The following is an 18,188-nucleotide window of genomic DNA, read 5'->3' on the forward strand; positions in this document are numbered from 1 at the left end:
GAACAAGTGAATAGTTTATTTTTAATGGCATCCTGGATCGTGTCTGAGGATTGATCGGTGCATTTTGTTTTGTAAACAATCCACAGTGTCATGGAGAGTTCACAAAGACACATTTGTTGAAAGATGAAGCAGTACTAGCTCTGACTGCAGCTGCATAATTTACAGCAAGTAAATGATTTCATAATGCTTTGTCTGGAAATTACCATTTTATTTTGATTACGTTGTCAAAACACTCCTTAATACCGTTTCCTATGCAGTGCCATTAGCCAATCAAAGCCTTGGCTTGAAGGACCCGCCCCTTAAAACAGCTCACTTTAGAGAGAGGGTCAGGATGAGGATGAGAGCAACTAAAACTTTATTAACATAAGTATACCTCAAGGAACATATTTAAAAAAAAATAAAAAATTTATCCATGTCATGACCCCTTTAAAAACATTTCGAAAGAACAGCAATACAAATGGAACGCAGTCAGAGCAGGATTTCACTCACCTGAGAGCGGGGAATTGAAAAACTGGCATTGAGCTGAAATGAAGCGAGTACAAAATGCGTTCCTCGCACATACGCCGCGACCAAACCAGAAGCATTACATGGATTTTAGCGCTTTTGTTTTAGCAGTTTCCACACAGAGCACAGTTGGTAAATGTTGCTTGGGCATTTATCCCAGATTACCAGGCAAATGGCGATGGCAAACAGTGTTTTATTACCATGGATATGAAACTGCACTAAGGGAAGGGGCAGAAACACAGACTTTTATCAGATTGTTAAGACTCACGAAAGCATAGTTTCTCGTAGGTTATGGTTTGAAGTTTAATTTACATATCATGTGTTATGAGATGTAAATAATATGCATAAACCAATGTAAATACAATTCAAATGTAAAGATAATTAAATAATAATAGAAAAGCAGTATGTTTATAATGTAAGTAATGATAACATGATGATGGGAAGTAGTTAAGCACGTGAACCCATAAGAGCAGCTGTGGTTTTGCTCTTTTTGCTAATCCTTGTGGATTTGAGAAGATGTAAAGAAGGCAATTGCTAAGTCAATAAACCCAAATTTAGGCCATGGAGTTTATTTTGTTTTAGCGTATTAACGTGGCAAGCTAAATTTAATCCTTTTGCGGGAAAATAATGAAAAAAACTTCTCAGTTTGCCAGCAAAACACTTAGCGAGATGAAAAAGGAGCAGCTAATAGCGTGTTGCCTGCATGCTTGGCCTGTTATGTCTTTGTAGACTGCACGTGGTAAGGGTGCAATGGGGTCAATGCCGCAAGCAGGTAGTTACAAACGTGATTTTTACTGGACCTCATCGTGCCCAACAGCTGGGTTTATAGCGCACCACTGGCTTTAGCGATTTACTAATGCGCCCTTTGACTACCTAATACTGGAGCATGGCTTAAAGCCAATGTTTATGTGGCATATATGCACAATTTACACAGCAATAACCAAAATGATATGGGCTAGAAAAAAAGGACTATAGGTGTGCCCTAGGGACTTGCATCGGAAAGTGTGAAGAGAAAGGATCCCACCCGCTGTATGCACCTGCCAAAGGCGGAGTGTGGCTGTTTGAGCATTTCCCGATCACGCAAAACAGGAATAACTAATTGTATATTTCAAATGCAAAGCAATTCCACTGATGGAGTTCTGAAGGACTGCGTGAAACAGGATTTCATGTGTCTATTCCCAGAGGAGGCCAATACATCAGCATGCCAAACAGACTTTATCCAACTCACATGATGCAAAACCAAAGCAAAAAAAGCTAAACTTCAACCGGCAACTGACATCTGTTGTTTTCAGAAACTGACTTAAAAAAAAATTATAATAAATAAAAGAGACAATGACAAGATTTAGCAATGCATGATAATCTTGTCCTGCTATTTTACATTTTACAAGATCAACTGTAATTAGTAAACAGAAATAGCAAATGGACAATGTTAATATATTTTTATTTATTATACATTTTTTATTGTATATTATTATTATTATTATTATTATTATTATTATTATATAGTTTATTATGTAATTCATGTTATAATGTTAATTGTTTGTTATTTAAAATTAAATTTTGAATAAATATTTTATGTATACTGTATGTATTGTACATAAAATATGCATATATTTGATGACATTTCTATATTATTTATAAATATAATTTGAGGGATTATATTATTTTGCCATCCATTACAGTTTCTTTTTTTTACTGTGCAGTTATATATATATATATATATATATATATATATATATATATATATATATATATATATATATATATATATAGTGCATTGTTATGATTATATATTTTATGTATTAATTTATTTAATACACAATTTTCACAATTTGAGTTGAATTACTGAAATAAATGAACTTTTTCAGGACATTCTAATTTATTGAGATGCAACTGTATAATCTGGTCCAGTAAATTTTACCTATTAATGTATATTTGCAATTTAAAACTAAATTATCATTGCATTGTCTTCTTTTTTTTTTTTTACTGTGTAGTTTTCTAAAATAATTATTGTAGCTATTTAAATTAAGATCACAACATGTTTTCCTTTGGCTGGGCCAAATCATTTATTTCAACATTGGAAGGAATTAATGAACCTATAAAGAGATACAAAGTACAGTATGTGAAACAGGCTAAATACTTCTGGATCTGCTTCTAATAGATCTCGCATCGCTTTGGGTGTTTGTGACTGTAGATGAGCGACTGTGCAGTCCTAAAAACATTCAGGCCCCAAATGAACCTGCCTCATGAGATGCTTTATGAGCTCCTTATACAGCGGTGCTTTGCAATGCTCCATTAGTGCTTAGTATAAACTGTACACACTGTCACACAATACAACAGCTCCCTGGAAGCTGGTATTCTACGAGGAAGCTCATTAAGCTAGACAAGGAAAACTTAATGGAAATAACGACTAATCTCTCTAATTGTTGTGGATGCGTGGTTTGGGGTTCATTCCACAAAATGCAGCTGCCCCTTTTTCTCACTTCAATCCCTGACAATCAAGCTTATCTGTATATGTGAAGATACACCGCGTAGGAGGTATTTTTCCCTATTAAGTTATTAAAGACCCAACTGCTCTGAGTGTGAAAACCTTCCTCCCAGCAAACAGTGATGGAAAATCACATGGATGTTTTTTCTCTCTCTCTCTCTTTTCCTTCAGGCTCCTAATTTCACTTCTAGAGAATTCTACAGTGATCCTGAACTTCAAAGCCATTGGAATTTGATTAATTTTTTACTTTGAGGGCCACTACTAATCTGCGTCGAGATCTAGTTTTAGATTTAAGCCGCAGTAGTGTGCAGGCCTGTCAGAATGATGTGCTTATTATCGAATAAAATGGTGGAGTGCAAGTACAGTACGCATAATAATACAAGCTTTGGTTTCATAACATTTATTCAATTAAAAGTCAACTCTAGTCAAAAATATGTTGAAAGTAAAAACGCTTCCACATTTAATTGTACTTAAATGTTTAAAAAAATAACTGTTAAATTTGAACTGTAATTTGGTATTATGCAACTTATTATGTTATTATCTTGTTGTATCCATATAATACTATTATACTATTTTTAAATATGCTGTAATGTTTTACTGTTAATTACAATTAACCAATGTTTTTATATTCATAAAACAACTTTCAACTTTAAACAACACAGTTCAACTTTCTTGACTGTGTACTTTTCTAAAATAATTATTTAAACTTCTTGATCTACAAAACACTTGTTTTCCGCCAAATCACTTAAACTTTGCGATTAAAATATTTTTTAATAATAAAAGGGTCAGTTCATGAAAAAATTACAATTCTGTCATTAATTTCTCACTCTCATGCCGTTCCAAACCTGTAAGAACTTTGTTCATCTTTGGAATTTTGGGTGAACTATCCCTTTAATGTAATATCAGCATTTGTTTTTGTTTGTATCAGCCCCAAAAAATAACTTAAACATTGGAATTTCAACTTTTTAAATCAATAATGAACCTATGAACAATCTTTTAGAAGTACTTTAATATAATGTACTTAATATCATAAATATTTGAAACGGGTAGTTTTGGACTGGGCAGCTTCGGTCCTGGAGGAACACTGTCCTGCAGAGTTCAGCTCCAAACCTAATCAAACACACCTGCCTGTAGCTTTCTAATGATCTTGAAGACATTGATTAGCTTATTCGGGTATCTATCACGGATCGGCCAGGCTCAATCACCTCCCAATCACAGCGAGCACCTTGACCTGAGTTCTGATCACACGCACCTGCCACAGATCATTAATCACTCCCAGCTCCTGTTCATAAGCACACACCTCACACCATTCCAATGTCCGATCTTGTTTGTGTGAAGTGGACTCCCTCTCTGATATCTTTGTGATTCATTGAAGAACTTACCTAACAGCTATATTTTCCTCCAGTGTTTTCTCCTGTGTCCATTCTAGTCCTCAGCTCTGTGGATTCCCCATTCTGCCCTTCATCTGAGGTGTCCTCCGTCCCCCTTCCACGGTCTCCTGTGAAACCCAAGTTACAGTATTAATTAATTGAACTCACTGAATTCATTGTACACAGAACTCTCAGTGTGAGTCTCCTTCCATAACAAGATCGGACCACAACAGATTAATGGAGATCGCTAAGAGCATCGCCGACCTGGCCCACCGAGATCTCCCAATGGTGGAGTTTGTGCGAGACTTCTGCGGGCTAGCAGTATGGACGGGGCTCGACAATGCAACAAATGGTAAATGGACTGCATTTATATATCACTTTCAACAGACCACATGGCCATCCAAAGCGCTTTACAATTTGCCTCACATTCACCCATTCACACACCAACTGCGGTGTCTGCCATTCAAGGCACCATCCAGCTCATCGGGACTAGCTGGGGTTAGGTGTCTTGCTCAAGGAAACCTCAAAACTTGGTCAGGTGGAGCCGGGCATTAAACCACCAACCTTCCGGTTTGTAGACCATCTACATGAACCACTGAGCCACTGCCGCCCCTCAATACTCAACTCTTTTGTTCTGGATTGGGACCAACTACCATCGCTCCGTGGACCTCTCAGACACCACAGGACAGAGCTAGAGGGAATCCTCCAGTGTCTGGAGAGTGTCCAGCTCGATCCAGAACTGGCTCGCCGTTCAGCCCACCGGCCATTCCCCAGTTAAGCCCTGGAAGGATTCCAGCCCCAGAGCTCGCTCCAGTGTCGGCGCAACCCCAAAAAGCTCACTCTATTGCCAGCACCTCAAAAGCGCTTCCCTGATCCCCCCATTAAGCCCAGGAAGGGCTCTGAAACTCCAGTTAAGCCCAGTGTAGGCTCCAGTCCCAGAGCTCACCCTGGTGTCGGCTCTAGCCCCAGAGCCCACTCCAGAGTCTGCTCCAGCATGTCTCTCTGCAATAATGGACAGGGTGCTACCCCTAGGGTTCTTGGCACCCATTCTAACACCAGAATCCACTCTAGGACACTTTCCTGAGCATCTTTCATCTCCTGAGTCTCCTCTGGTTCCGTCCAGCCCTCCTTCATCTCCTGAGCACCCTGTGTTAGACAGCACCACTCCTCCAGAGCGCCCAGCAGAGCAAACTCCTCCTGAGATTGCTAGATTTCCCCAATACATTTTTTTTGGGGGAGGGGGGCATATGCCAGGGCCATTGAGGATCCGCCATGGTTCCCGGAGCTCCCTGATCCGACCGCGTCTCTGTGTGAGTCTCTTTCTGTAAGAGTAAGTTTGATTAGGGTTAGGGTTGCATCAAACATGCTATGGTGACTAAAGCATCATTAAAATCCATGTGTGAAAATGTTTTGTATGAATGCTAAAAAAAAAAGTAATCAGCCATTTAGCCACTTTTTAACAAATAAGTGTAAAATAAGTGTTTGTGTATATATCCAATCCCAATTTAAGAGATTGGTAAATGGGAATCTCAGTAATGTCTATATATTTTTTTCAATGCTGTTTTAACATATTTTTACGATGTCATTGTTTTACATATTTTATTTCATATGATTGTGTACAATTTGTCTAGACCTTTTGGGGTGAGATTTAAGGTCGGTCATTCGTAAAAATTCATACGAATTGGGGAACTCAATTCGTTGGTCAAAAATAGTGGGAAATTGATTTTACTTAATATTTTAAAGTTTTCAAGCAACATTTTTAGGATTGATAATGATTACAAGACATGATTTCAATGGTGTTCACATACATCTTCCCCAACATGACATAATTACTTAAGTACCTACTTTACACTCTACCAGCATATGCTAATTGTTACATATAGATTAAATACACAAACAATTGTGAAATCATTTATGACAAAGCCAAAAAGGGTCTAACTGAGTAATAATGTATTGAGGCCTTGCATTCAGTTTAGCATAGGTTTTGTGGTATCGGCTCTTTCTTGAGCTTATTACCACATCAAACCGACAACTCTATGTGATGCGACACTTCCCATGCTGCCCATGCTCCAATTTGCATGCTAAAGTCGGAGCGTCGTCTTTCATCTCTGCTCTTGATGTTGAAAGCACAAATGCTGGAAAAGAGTAAACAAAGGCTGAGTGAGGTCCGGTCGCAACAGCACAGCCCAAGTGGAACATGAAGCACTCAACATGTTGGAGGTCTCTGCTGATGACAACTGTGTGTCAGATGTCATGATGTTCTGTGGGCGCTGAAGATGTTTGCGTACACACGTATGCCCACAATTGCATGTGAGTAGACCAGCATTTGTATTATTCACTAGAAAAAAATATGAGGTAAATGTGAAGTAAACATATACATTAGCTTAACATTTTATTCAGTGATTATTCTTTAGGCTTGTAAAGCAGAGTCACAACAGTTTGCAAGGTTAATTTTTGAATTAGCACAATTTATTACGGATAAAATCAAATTCAATTCCATTTTTCTTCTCTGTCTTTTTATATTGTAAAAAGTGAGTAAGTGCAGCACCTCAGGAAACTTTTTCTACTTGATATGATAGTTCACCCAAAAATAAAAATGTGCTCAAAATGTACTTACCCTCAGGCCATCCAAGCTATAGATGGAGAACGCTATATTATATGGATAGAGGAAGTTTCAGCTGGAAACAAAGGTTTGAAGCTGGAAAATCATCTTAATCGTGTATCTGTTTCTTACAAATACACAGGTTTTTTTCCTTAACAGTATATTAATTAATGAACTAGAGTCGTGTGGATTAGTCGTGTGATGTTTCGATCAGCTGTTTGGACTCATTCTGACGGTACCCATTCACTGCAGAGGATCTGTTGGTTGAATAAGCGATGAATCATAAGTGATTGGTTGAATCATCTGTTGAGATGAAGAAACAAAGTCATTTACATCTTGGATGACAAATTTTCATTTTGGGGTGAACTTCCTTTAATGAGCCACACAGAAAGCATTTTTGCATCTGAAAGTGCAAAATGCAGGTTTAGAATAGCTAAGTTTGTAAAATGTGTTTTAAATGTAGAGCGTGTCATATGTGTGATGAAGCAAAAGATGCAAATGCAATGGTCAAACACATCTATACATGTTTCCAAAGAAAAAAAGGAAGAGCAGTGCAGTGGAATCCAAAAATGCATTCTGTGTGAACAGCCCCTACATTTTTCAGGCTATTTTACATTTTAACAGTGCATTAAGAGTTCTCCATCTTTACAGTAATTTACACAGCTTATATAAGATATGTCGCAGATTAACACTGCGATACTGTATCACAGTTAAAAGGCTATTAGGAACTCATTTAGACATTAGGGGCTTAGTCATTATAATAGCATTATTAGTCGTTTTAAAAGCATGTGTAAGCAACAAGCTTCTCATTGAAATCTGTCTTTCACACTTTTGAGGCTAATTTGGCCATGATAGCAGTGACCACAGACATCCTGTTTACTGCTAAAGTTCATCTTTATCAAGAATATCAGTAAGCCTTTTGACCTCCAGCAGTCTATTATGAGTGTTTTTCGTGGTTTTGTACATCTCTGAGAAATCAGTCGATAATCGAATTTATTCACTCCTTTTACAGTTTTATTCAGTGACATTTTGCATTTTATTCTGTGGCCCCTCTGTAAATCCCGGTAAAATTGCTGATTTTATTGAGTACTGAAATAGTATTACAAATAGACTGTTAGCTTAGCAACATGTTAACACCAAGCACTTTTGGAATCAACAATTGGTGCATTTAATTCAGAAGTGCTCTATTCAGTTTTAAAAATTCTCAGAAGTAATCTGCCCATCCATTGAACCCTGTGAATTCATTTATTTCTAAAGGCCTTTTGAAGTAGGTTTATTTTAGGACAGTAGATTAACTTAGCACGGCGCCAGATATACCAAGGTCATGGGTTCAATTCAAAATAACCATGAATGCCAAGCACTTGGCATTGAAAAAGTACGATGTGTAAATATAGATGCAGTTTAGTGACAATAAATAAGTCAGGTCTCCCATGCGGATCACTATTTGTGTGGAGATCCAGAGGACGGGCAGTTATTATATTTTGATTACACATTGCAAACACATGTAACAGTTAATCATTCACAATTAAAACATTCATTAAGTTAATTTTCCTTTCAGTTAGGATGCTGCCTTAAAAAGTAGCTGCTTATGTAGGCAGTGATTCAGCTCATTAGGTTTGGAAGAGAGCTATTGTCTCTTAACAAGCCATGCGAACTAGAAAAATACACTATGTGCCCATGGTACTCAAAATAAAAGTTCAATAACTCAAAAGTTCAGTAAGTTTTTATAGACGGTCTTAGAAAGCAGCTTTTAACATAAGAGTTCACTTGTGAATGAGTGCCTTGTTAAGCAAAATGCTGTGCGATTTCATTTTAACAATCGCTTCTGGCTAAAATAGAAATCCATAATGATGCTTCTTCAAATGAAAAAATATATCCCTGTTCTCATCTCACATCAAAATCCACTGACATATTTGTTTAGAACTGATTTGATCGTAAATGGTGCTCACGCATATTTCTCTCCTGACTCAGGTTAAACAACTTTTTCACTCGAGAAAGTGATATGATTAGATTATGGACTCATTTTTGATACACAAGACATTAACTGATGCACTGGCCGTGTTATGGGTTATAGTCGTGGGTAAACTGTTTCTCGTCATGATACTGTGATGGGGACAAGGAGATGAAGGAGCATGGAGGTGAATGGCATTAACATTAAACAGTATTATTTATCCAAAAATTGCAACTACAGACAGGAACTCAAGGGGTTGACATACAAAACCACACAAAAAAACTGAGGACCTGGAACACTTTAAATGCAAATGACATGACGAGAAACACCTGGAACTAATGAAACATAATAACATGAAGAAAACACAGCTTGAAACAAATGGGAAACAATCAGGGAGCAGGAACAGGAAAACCATATAAGGGCATGGAAACACACAGGAGGCAGAACACACACAAAACGCGGAACGGAGTCTGACATTCCTTCAATGTGGAGGCTTCTGATCTTTAAGTTTGTGGGGAAATCAATCTCTCCAGAATCACCTCTTTCTCACTAATACGCTCACGCTGGTCAGGTACCTGAGCTAATGGCTCCCAAAGCACTTCTGTCAACGAGAAGGCTTCTATTAATTATTCAGTCTCTCTATGGCTCTGAAACCACAGTGATACCTAACGTGGTATTCACAACAGTCTGCAGCCAGTGCTGACACAGGGCAAGTCAGCTTTTAGTGTTTTAGTTTTCCCCCCACGGATTGGATAATTAGAAAAATAGTGAAATTAGACACCTTAGAAAAAGTGAAATGTGTTGTAGGCTGATAGACAAAGTGACACTGGGACTAGCCACACAAGCACTAGCCACACATTGTTATTGGGACAGGTCTTAATTTTTTAACCATTTAATTACTATTTATTTTATTATAATAATGATGATGATGATGATAACAATACTATTTTTTAACCATTTACATACATAGTAATTGTTTTGTTGATTCAATTTAACTAGTAGCCTATATATGATGTTTAATATTATTATAAAAAATAACAGTGGAAATGTTATCTTTAAAATAGTACCTCCAAGGAGTATTGTGCCAACTAAAAACTAAACCTAAAAATGCCACGAATTTCTAAATTGTGAGTTCCAGACATGGAGATGAATTTACAAAATGACAATTTAGAAATATAATCAACGTAATCATTGGCTGTAAAATATGTTGGTGACAAGACATTTTTAATATGCGAGCTATAGTAATCACGCATGACTAGATTAGTAATTCTAATGGAAATTCACTGGTCTAAAGATGTGGGGATCCTTCATTTCACGACATTTGCCATGATATAATACATAGGCGTACTATTGCAAAAATAAAAAATAAATTTCGTAAGAATAAACACTGAATGGCATCAATGGCGAAAGTTTCTTATTGCCCCATAATGGTGTAGTTACGACATCTACCAGCAGGGGCTAAATTTTTAAGCTAACCAGCCAAACCTTGGCCCCTTGGCGAGTTAAATCCGTTCATTCACTGCTCTCGGACACAGGAGTGAGGGTTTGGCTATGTTTGTGAGGAGTGGGAGTGATTCTAAATGGATCACGTGGGATTCTCCCTTAAGTATATGGTGACGTCGCAGGGGCTCAGTCAGTCAGCGGAGAGTCGTCATTTCAACAGCTGCTTCCCCTCCCACTAGCCCACCCCACACATCATTTGAGAAAGAGGAGAGGCTTTGCTGCCTTCTACTGCACTTCAGGGTCGTGTTCCGTTAGACCAGGCACGGAGAGGCCTTTTGCTGCCATATTCTGGCAGGAACAACACGCGACAGCCACCCTACTCGCTTACCGCCGATGTTTTTCCCCCCCCTTTACTTCACTGGACATACCTCATGACTGCAGGCGCGCGACGCGGAGTGTGACCGTTGAAGTTCTTGTTCTTTTTCCGTCATCATAAATTCTCAATTCCCGCCTCTAGCCGCTGTTCATATTACAGGCATCCGCTGTTTAACTGAAGAAGGAGCGAAAGTAGCGGTCTCAGTGGCAGTTAACGGGAGATGCAGCCTAACGTTAATGTGTGCAGCGTCAGACAACAATAGCTCCTGACAGATGGAAGGAGGGGTTTTGCTCTACGATTTCAAGATGGAAAACGAAGAAATAAGCCTAAGTTCTTGCGAGTAGCGCGAGGGGAAGTGAAGAGGTGGTTTATCGTCGGTTTTTCGGTGGTGTCGGAAGGAATGATGGCGCGCGGTGCGGTTCGACAGACGGCGCGCGCATCTTTCCACTCTGTCACAGAGTGAGGTAGGTCTAATAATATATAGATATCTCAATTTAATACTGTTTTTCATTTGTCTAATTAATCTTTGCCGTCCTCTAAAGGTAAAAAGCTCGGTTATGAGCCCTATAACATACTGAAGAAGATCAGTAAGTAGTTCGAACCCAAGTTGTTTGTAAACAGCATGGACTTAAAGGACAATGCAGGAGACTTGATTCAAATGCTTGAGGACTGTTCACTCCAGGAATCTTAAAAATAGATACAATCCTCCTCCCTCTTATGTTTTGGTTAACCGAGAAAAATGGTAAATGTTGCCAGTTGGTGAAAATGTGGTCAAGTGGCCCAGATCTAGCTAACCTGTGAGCAGTGATGTTGGAAAGCACCACCGCTGCCCAGTGAGAGGGACTTTTGCAAGCTAACCACTACCTACAACTCTGCTCGCAAGCACGTTTAAGTCACGGTGATATTAATAAAGAACCGGTTGGACTTTGCCCCCATGTTCTAAAACTACTTACCATCTTTCTTAAAGTTACCCAAGTAAAAAAAAACATTAGGTGTGAAATACAAATAGAAACCGAAAGGATTAATGCAGGGCCTTTTTAGTAAAAGTAACGCATCAAATATGCAGTTCGTTAAAAGGACTGTGACATTGTTCAGCACCGACATTGCGACAGTAATATGCTTGAATCAACAAAACTATTTGCTCGCATGGGAGATGAGATGTCACATTAGTCACATAAGCCATATTGACATTTGAAAAAACAAACAGACAATTGAAACAACTGCTGAAGTATGCAGGGGCCAAGATGTATGCTGGCATGCTTCAGTCTTGTACAAATTATTCCACCAGGTGTGTGTGTGTGTGTGTATGTTAAATTTGGCCACAGTTCTCTTTTAGCAGAACTAGGAGGATGGTATTCATCTCAGTCCAAGTTATGGATGACAGATGCTCTGAAAAAAAAAATGCTTTGAGCTGCAACCTCACGATATATGATTCATTAAACTCACCTTTCAAAGGAACATTCACAAACTTCTGAATGAGGTTTTTAAAGACCCTGGCATTTGAGTAATGGATGCAATTATATGTCATGAACGGCCAGAATGTGTCCCAGTAAGGGCCATATTACCAGGCTTAAGCAAACATTAAAATGTGGTGTCATATCTAGTACATACATACGTATATATATATATATATATATATATATATATATATATATATATATATATATATATAACACAACCATCAAAGATATGAACAGTGACTATGCGAATGCAGAACCTATGATGAGTGTTTTCACATGGGACACTCAATGTCAAATTAATCATTCCATCTGGGAGAATCATTAGCGCATATGGAGATTTACTGAATCCGGTGCACATTTGTTGTGATTGTCGATTGCATTTATTGCCCTCTGTATATTTATTTTTAAAATGCCATCCAGAATCTTTCTTATCACTTATTCATTGGCTTGGCCATTTTTGTTATTGTTAAAAGGTGTACGTTCAGATTGTGGCTAAATGCATTAACCTAAACTTAAATTACAAAAACATTATTATGCATACAAATTATTCATAATATTAGGCTAACAAATGGGTGTCATCGCAAATGCATGTCCTATTTAGAGAGACATGATACCTTTCACTTACTAAATTGAAAACGGTTTTTACATGGATAGTCATTAGAAACGTTTCTCAGCAATGCATTGGTTATGGAAAAAAAATATTTAGCAAAAACATGTGGGAGCAAGTGCGTTAAAAAGCTCCTGCTTTTATTATTGTACGGTAGACTGATTACTGAATTACGCTGATCTCCATCATATTAACTTTGTTTGCAGGTGCTTCCTATCAGAAGTCTTGCTCCTCTAATTGCTGACCGCTGTGACCACATCGCGCTCCTAATTTCCCTAACTGTATGAAACGAAAACTGGCGTAGCTGGAAACTAAAATAAAAAGCAGCTGATTTTATGAATTCCTCTCTTTCATTTACAAATACATGAATATTTATTTATTTCTTCTCGTTCCTCCAAACAAGCATGTTAGTGAATTTGGCAAAAACAAAAACACCTAGCGCCCAAGTGAGTGCAGTATGTAGCGTTCTCTAGTGAGGCTCTCATTACAGGATATCAAATGGATGACAAAGGAAACCTTTGGAGCATTTCATTCGCTCTGTTCTGAAGTGTGTTAACCTTTAAAGTAAAGCCAGGCTTAGCCTCTTTCCATCTTACTGTAATTGCCCACGCTGGGTGAGCACATTTGGTTGAAAAGGTTATCATCCTCTGATCCAGCTGTTGCAACAAAACAGGAAACAATCCACAGAGACAAACATTTAGTAGGTAGGTGGAAGGATAGTACATGGCACTCACAAAATAGGCATGAAATAGGGCGTAGAATTATTTTACAAAATTATGTCAGTGAAAGAAGTCAGAAGGTCACACTAAATGTTAATTGAGCTGTGGTTTATATGTTAGCTTGTATGAAGTTTGCACTTTTTTGCAACCCTGTTACCAATATTTTGGACATGCATAAATACAGTTTTAAACCCTATTTCTTGTGGTTTTGTTTTTAACCAATAAACATTACATTACACAAATTATACAGTACCATTAAAATGTTTGGAGTCAGTAAGAATAAAAAAAAAAGAAATTGATAATTTTATTCAGTGAGGATGTATTCAATTTGCCAACAGTTACAGTTTAGACATTTGTAATGTTACAAAATATTTTTGTTTTAAATTCAGATCCTTACAATCATCAAATAATCCTGGATAATTCTTACTATAAAATATTAAGCTGTGCAGCTAATTAAAGAGTAATAATAATAAGTATTTATTGAGCATCAAATCAGCCTATTTGAATGATTACTGAAGGATCATGTGACACTAAAGATTGGAGTAATGATGCTGAAAATGTAGTTTTGCTGTTGCATGGATAAATTACATTTTAAACCATATTAGTAGTAAAGTAGTAAACATTTTTTTTTATTGTAATGATGTTTCACAATTTTACTTGTTTTACTAAATTTTTCATCAAATAATTGCAGCCTTTTTGTGCATAAAAGACTTGCGATACTTAACCCCACATTTTTTAACCGTATTTATTTTATTTAATATATTCTAAATTAAGGCATAGATGTGTATGGTCTGTAAATTTTAAAAATGAATATATATATATATATATATATATATATATATATATATATATATTATAGTGTAAATGTTCTTAAAATAAGTTGGTTAACAGGGTTGAATTGGTGATCTTGATTAATACAGTCAACACTGCATTTGTATATGAAAATGGAATAAGATAAAAGATAATAATTAGAAAAATAATTAATAGATATCTTATTTAAAATTACCTATTTGTCATGGTATGTTAATGCTCTATGTTGGCTTCTAATTTATGAAATGTCGTATCTTTCTGAAAAATAAAATAAAATAGGACACCAATTTGTGCTGTATTGTCATAGAACATTTATAAGCACTCCCTCTTCTGATGCTCTCAAAACAAGCCCAAACAAAACATGACTTTCAAAAACAAGACCCCTGCCTTACCTTTGTAATAATTTCTCTTCTATTTTTAGACCACCATTACTGGGAGGAAGTTCTAGAATCTAATAACAGTGTGAGAAAGCAATGGTTAAGAGACGAAATTGCTGGCAGGGAGGACTTTCCCTCTGGTGCAGTGTTGATAAGTTTAAGGTGGTGGGTGAATAAGGGGTGAGGGCTGTTATCACTCGCTGCCTATGGCTGCGGATCCTGCAACACTGCTTGCTGGAGCCTGAAAATTCATTTTGACGGATGCTTCCCCTCTCTGGCTGTTAGAGTGCATCTGGGTGGGGAGGTGGCTTAAAGGGCCTCTGAGGCAGTAGTGTTCTCCCTGAATGCCATGTTGTGCAAACCTTCAATTTAAACTCTCACGCAGGGCAGTAAAGGTTAGCTCATGATATGCAGAGACCCCCGTTAGCAATCTCCCTCACAGTGTTGCCATATACCGCAGATGCAGAAGACCGGAAAATCATAATGTTAGTGGTGTAGTGAGAACATTTTTGCTGTCGTAAACCTTGGTTGTATCAAAAATCACCAATGAATTTGCAGGTGATGTCATTGGCAACATTACTTTTACTGTAGCTGTACACAGCTCATGAATGTAATTTAAGATATTCTGCTATCCATTTTACTGAGACACTCCTCAGTATTACTCATTGTTTTTCTCTCCTCATTCTTAGAGCACAGATACATCAGTCTGAGGAAGCAGTCGTCCTTCAGAAGGGAACTGCCCCAAAGCATGACCGTCTGTCACTGGGGAGGGCCAGAGAAACGCATTCCTGCAACTCTCATGAACAGTTTGTCATCCCCCTCGTAGGTCCACCTGCGGCCCTGAACACACCCATCTGCCAGCTCAGATAACCCTCAGGCTGTTTGCAACACATGTTTGATGTGATTGGTTGTGACCGCCGCGCTTTGCTAAGCAGCCCCACTCTACATCATGCAGTGGCGTCGGCGTCACTGCTGCCCCATCAAGATGACCTGGAATGTCAAGCGGTCACTCTTCCGCACACATGTAGCAGGCCTTCTCTCGCTGGCCTCAGTCTTTGCCCTCTTTCTCATCTACTGTCACCAGGATTTGCTGCAGGGCCGGAGTTGGTTGCGAGACAACCCCTTGGTTTACACCATGCGGGGTTTGCGCCCCCAAAAGGAGCGTGCGAAGGGAAACCAAAGCTCACTGCGAAGCCTCTGGAAAGACAATGGTTATGTGCTCCCCAAACCGTCTGTTAACTTCAATTTCAGTTCTCACCAGGCTGAGATCACTGCCCGGGGGATAGTGGGGTTGGAGATCTTGCAGAGCGGGAACAACTCGAGCACTAACAGCAACACCAAGAGCTTGCACAGGGAAATGGGTGTGGGAGGGCGTCTAGCAGCCCAGCCTTATCACTGGCTGCTTAATGAGCCCTACAAGTGCAACGAAAGCAGTCCCTTCCTAGTTTTGCTAATTGCTGCTGAGCCAAGGCAGTTGGAGGCAAGGAACGCCATCAGACAGACCTGGGGCAACGAGAGCTTGGCCTTGGGTTATGGGTTTGTGCGACTCTTTCTGTTGGGAAGAATACCGAATGGGTATGCCCAGAGCCCCATTGAGGAGGAGAGCTTGCAGTACCATGACATCATTCAGCAGGACTTCTTGGACACCTATTACAACCTTACCATCAAGACGCTTATGGGCATGAGCTGGGTTGCTCGCTATTGCCCAAACGCCCGCTATGTCATGAAGACGGACAGTGACATGTTTGTCAACACAGAATATCTCATCCAAAAGCTGCTAAAGCCAAACGTGGCGCCTCGACAGAATTACTTCACAGGCTACCTAATGAGAGGCTATGCTCCCAACCGCAACAAGGACAGTAAGTGGTACATGCCACCAGAGCTGTATTCCAGCGAGAGATATCCTATCTTTTGCTCTGGGACGGGCTATGTGTTCTCGGGGGACATGGCAGCGAAAATCTACAATGCCTCGTTGAGCATTCGTCGCCTTCACCTCGAGGATGTGTATGTAGGAATTTGCCTGGCCAAACTGCGGATCGACCCAGTGCCACCACCAAATGAGTTTCTCTTCAACCACTGGAGAGTGTCATACTCCAGCTGCAAATACAGTCACCTGATCACCTCTCACCAGTTCCAGCCCAACGAACTCATTAAATACTGGAGTCACTTGCAAAGCAACAAGCACAATCCTTGCCTTAACATGGCGAAGGATAAGAGCGGGCGAACACGCCATAGGAAGTTGCAGTGGGAAGGTTTCCGGTGATTAGCCAGGGCTCAGGGTGCAGTAGTGTTACCACAGCATGTGCAAAATTCAGCAGTTTATGAGGTAGGAAACAGCACAGTGTTTTTGGTATTGTGAATCAAAACTATTTTTATTTCAGAGAGATGTTATGTATTGTAATCCTGTCTTTTTAAAAGGAAGTGAGAGACATCTATGTGTGCAATATCTAGCATGCACAACAATAACCATCCGATGGCGGTACCGCCATTTTCAGGTGCCAATTAACGGAGACATATTAAGAGGCTGCCGAACTTCCTCTTCAAGCTAACGATCAAGTGGTATTACTAAGGGCCGGTTTTATCAAGATCCTCACTGTTTCTGTAAACAAAAGAAGAAAAAATTGGTAATATCATATGGTGGTGTATCTGTACTGTGACACATTTGATTCTCAATGATGTCCACCCCTGACATTATGAGATGATGTTAATTTTTCTATCTACCTATAACCTGAAAATGGTTTACAGTTACCAAACCAAATTAAAAACGGTATGTGTTAAAGAAAATATATGGAATTTAATTGCATCATAGATGTCAGATATGATTCAAATAATATTTTTCAAAGCTTTACAAAGACTAAATATACAGGTCTGCCCTTGATTAGGGCAAGTTAAAACTATTTATTAAATGTATTTCTTAAGCACATTGTCTCAGAGGTGTGGTCTCTTCCAGTGTTGTTCAAATTATGTGACATTATCCAAATAATTATCAGCCTGAACAGAAACCCTATTTTACAATGTAATTATTTAGATCAGAACACATTTTGCTAAGCAAATTCAATAAAATTGTCATAACCCTCAAACAGACAATGAAAAACATGAAGAGTTGAAAGCATTTTTTGTTACCTCAGTGACCCCCAGCGGCATAAACCTTGACGGGAGACTGGAGATTTGATCAAATAAACATTATTGCAAGTAATTCATTTCTAATTGACTTTTACAGACAGTTGCGCCCTTCATTTGCAAAACTAAAAATGTCTTAGTTGTCAAAATCTGCATAATTCATGCAAATTTCAAAACATCATGGAGAATTATCAACTTCCAAATCACCATTATGTACTCATTAAATTAAAATGAGACTTAAAAAAAAATCCCAGAATCATTCCCCAGATGGAACTGAAGACTAATGCGTTAAAGATAAAGTAGATAGTGTTGCTATGGGTCAAAATATATAATTAGTGGGGGGGCTTCACAACACATTAGC

General features: G+C 38.5%; 1 protein-coding gene across 1 annotated transcript; it reads left to right on the plus strand.

The window, feature by feature from the left end:
- Window positions 1–10,522: 10,522 nt before the first annotated feature.
- On the plus strand, window positions 10,523–17,802 carry LOC113039902 (beta-1,3-galactosyltransferase 2-like). The gene is made up of 2 exons (XM_026198054.1): window positions 10,523–11,198; window positions 15,397–17,802. Exon 2 carries the CDS (start codon window positions 15,657–15,659, stop codon window positions 16,968–16,970), a length of 1,314 nt encoding a protein of 437 aa, XP_026053839.1. The 5' UTR covers window positions 10,523–11,198; window positions 15,397–15,656; the 3' UTR covers window positions 16,971–17,802.
- The last annotated feature ends 386 nt before the right edge of the window (window positions 17,803–18,188 follow it).

Source organism: Carassius auratus, chromosome 22 (assembly GCF_003368295.1).
Source record: "Carassius auratus strain Wakin chromosome 22, ASM336829v1, whole genome shotgun sequence".
Taxonomy (NCBI): domain Eukaryota; kingdom Metazoa; phylum Chordata; class Actinopteri; order Cypriniformes; family Cyprinidae; genus Carassius; species Carassius auratus.